Genomic DNA, 3,314 nt, shown 5'->3' with positions numbered 1-3,314 from the left:
CTCTGCCTGGTCTTGTGAAAGGAGAAGCTCGCGAATCGTTGGTCGATTTCCGGAGCGGTTCTCTTCAAGTTGGTAGAGTGGTTCTTTTCATTTTATATTCTGTTCATTTGATTGTAATTTGTAAAACTGTTTTTTAGTGGAACTGTTAATCACTCTTTATAGTGATTAACGAATGGACGTAGATTCTGTTGAATCGAACCAGTATAAAAATACTCGTGTGATTTTTCTATTCCCTACACTCATTTTACTTAACGCATATCAACTGTTTGGTTAATTTTCTGAAAGGGAAAATTTTGTTTTAACTGTGACCGAATACGCTTTCCGCTCTCTTTGTCTTAATTCCGCTGCGTTATACTCTTTGAAAATTACCTCCTCCGATACCAACAATTGGTATCAGAGCTTGCTTTGATTATTTTTCAAATTTTTTGAAAATGAGCGGTCACAACCAAATGTATTTAGAGGGTGCTTCTATTGATAGGCCTCCTTTGTTTACGGGGGAAAATTATGCTTTTTGGAAAATAAGAATGCAAATATTTTTAGAGTCAATTGATAGGGGTATTTGGGAAGTTGTTTTAAAAGGTCCTTTTATTCCTACTGTAAATTTAAATGGTGTAGAGGAAGAAAAACCATATTTGCAATGGAGAGCTGAAGAGAATAGACGAGCCCAATTTGATATAAAGGATTGTAATATAATATCCTCTGCTTTGGTATTAGATGAATTTTACAGGATCTTAGTATGCAAAACGGCTCAGGAGATGTGGGAAGTTCTTCAAGTAACCCATGAAGGAACTGATGATGTGAAACTTGTTAGGAAGAACACCCTGATACAAGAGTATGAGATGTTCAGGATGCAACAGGTTGAAACCATCGCTGATGTGCAAAAACGCTTCACACATATCGTCAACCATCTTTTTGGTTTAGGTAAGAAATTTGACACTGACGAATTAAATGTTAAAATTTTGAAATCTTTGAACAGGATGTGGCAACCAAAGGTTACTACGATAACCTAGTCTCAAGACTTGACATCTATGCCTATGGCTGTGCTTTTTGGAAAGTTGAGAGAGCACGAGCTCGAGTTGAATAGACTAAGTGTTGAGGAAGCCCAAGGAAAGAGGAAAACGTTGGCCTTCAAAACTGAAAATTCTAAGGGCACAAGTTCAGAAAAGGATGAGGAATCTGAAGATGAAGACTCAGACGACGATGATATGATTCACATGTTCAGAAAATTCAACAAGTTCATGAAATTGAAAGGCAAGGAACAATTTAAAAAGGATCGAAAGAAGAAACATAGATCTTCTTTAAAATATACGTGTTATGGTTACGGAGAAAAAGGACACGTTAATGGGGATTGTCCAAACCTTAATAAGGGTGAAGAAAAGAAGTCATTCAAGAAAAAGAATGTTTATATTGCTTGGAATGATAATGCTTCAAGCACTTCTTGTTCAAGTGATTCTGTTGAAGAAGCGAACTTATGTTTAACAACTATTGTTGATGACACTGCAAGCCAAGTAAGTTGCTCTACCCTTGACACTAGTGAATTTGATGTACAAAAGGCTTTTCTTGAACTGCTTGATGAATCTGAGAAATTGAATGTTGCTCATAAAAATTTGAAAAAGGAATTTAAGAAATTTCAAATTAAATATGAGAAGGCATTAGATAAAAATGAAATTTTGAGAAATAAAATTTGCAACTTAGAAATGAAAAGTCTTCAAATGTTGAACATCCCGTTGAATGTCTTTCATGTAAGAGTCATATNCTTGATATTGATATTCTGGAAAATCTGCTTGAAGTTGCAACTAGAAATAATAATGAAATGCTTATACCTATTAAAAAGGTTTATAAAAACAAAAGGGTTTTTAAAAGTGAGAACAAAATTAAAAGAACTCGAAGGGTATGGGTTGAAAAAGGAACTGTTTGTTATTGGAACCCAAATGTTGTCTCATGTTTTTACTGTATGAAAAAGGGGCACACTTCTAACAAATGTAGAATCAAACATTTTGATATTCCTAATGGAAAATATGCTTGGATTCCTATTATTAAGTAATCTGCCTCTAACATCAAAGGACCCAAATGAGATTATGGGGACCAAAACTCTATTGTTTTGTTTTGCAGGTGAAATTTTCTAAAGGAAAAGAAAGCTCTATGGTATCCTGGTATTTTTTTAAGAGCTTTGAAATAATTTATGAATGTTAGATGTTTCTTAGGTTGAAAATTTGGCCCAAATCTCTGTTTTTCGGTCTAAAATCGATTATCTCGGTCTAAAAATTTAGATATTGACAATTTTGAACACAAATAATCGATTATTTAAAGTAATAATCGATTATCAGCTTAAAAAAAAAAAGAAAAAAAACTTTTTCTAATTTTTTTTTTGGTCTGTTTCATCAAAGGGGATTATTCCATTTAGGGGGAGTAATTTTAATAAANTAAAAGAACTTAAATTCTTTTAAGTTTAGATGTTTTTTTATGTAAAGAGGGGGTGAAACTTTTGATTGAGAACTTTTGTGATAATTGGAGGGTATGAGTCTTGTCCAGAAAGCTAAATTTGATCAAATTTACGAGTGGCAGCAAGCTCATGAAGATTAATTTCTTGACATTGATGTTCATCTAGGAAATATTGAAAATCACCTAAACCTTCAATCACCCAAGAGATCCCAAGTCCTGAATTTTAGAATTAGGATTTTTTTGTCTGAGTGCTTTGTTGTTTGGTTGTTATTCTTATCTCTATGTTATATTTCTGTCTTTTATGTTTCTCCTTATGGTGTTTATGTAATCCTTTCTTTTATGAATAACATGATCTCTTGTTTTATGCATACATTGTTTAATTGAGGGGGAGATCATATTTAGGGGGAGCTTTTTAATTTAATCTTTTTGCTTATGATAAAAAAGGGGGAGAAGAATTATAAAGGGGAGAATTAAGGGGAGAAATATTTTACAATTGTACATGTACTGCTAACTTTGTGGTTGTCTTTTAGCTTGTATGTGTTGCAGGTAAACCATAGTTGCTTTTAAAAGTGAATTTTTGATCATCATCAAAATGGGGGAGATTGTTACAAATAAGGAGTATTGGTAAAACCTGAAGATGAGTTTTGATGATGCTGCAACGTGTAGATTTTGGATGTAGTAGGAAAATATTTAAAAAGCAACTTGTAGATTTTGAATGTAGTAGGAAAATATTAAAACCTTGTAATTTTTACCAGTATAATTGATTATTGTCAAGCTATAATCGATTATCACATGTTTTTGTACTAGAATAGTCAATTATCATGAAGCAATAATCGATTATCACAAGTCATACTTGAATAATCGATTATCAC

General features: G+C 32.7%; 1 protein-coding gene across 1 annotated transcript in view; it reads left to right on the top strand.

Annotated features, from left to right (window-relative positions):
• The first annotated feature begins 1,034 nt into the window (after positions 1–1,034).
• Positions 1,035–3,314, top strand: part of LOC106778235 (aspartate, glycine, lysine and serine-rich protein-like) — a 19,367-nt gene continuing 17,087 nt past the window's right edge. The window contains exons 1-2 of the mRNA XM_014666180.1: positions 1,035–1,508; positions 2,113–2,153. Of these exons, the coding sequence (XP_014521666.1) occupies positions 1,035–1,508; positions 2,113–2,153 (515 nt within the window). The remainder of the gene's footprint in view (positions 1,509–2,112; positions 2,154–3,314) is intronic.

This window comes from Vigna radiata, unplaced genomic scaffold (genome assembly GCF_000741045.1).
Source record: "Vigna radiata var. radiata cultivar VC1973A unplaced genomic scaffold, Vradiata_ver6 scaffold_247, whole genome shotgun sequence".
In the NCBI taxonomy this organism is placed as follows: domain Eukaryota; kingdom Viridiplantae; phylum Streptophyta; class Magnoliopsida; order Fabales; family Fabaceae; genus Vigna; species Vigna radiata.
Note: the sequence above shows the minus strand (reverse complement) of the source record. Positions and strands in the feature narration are given on the sequence as shown.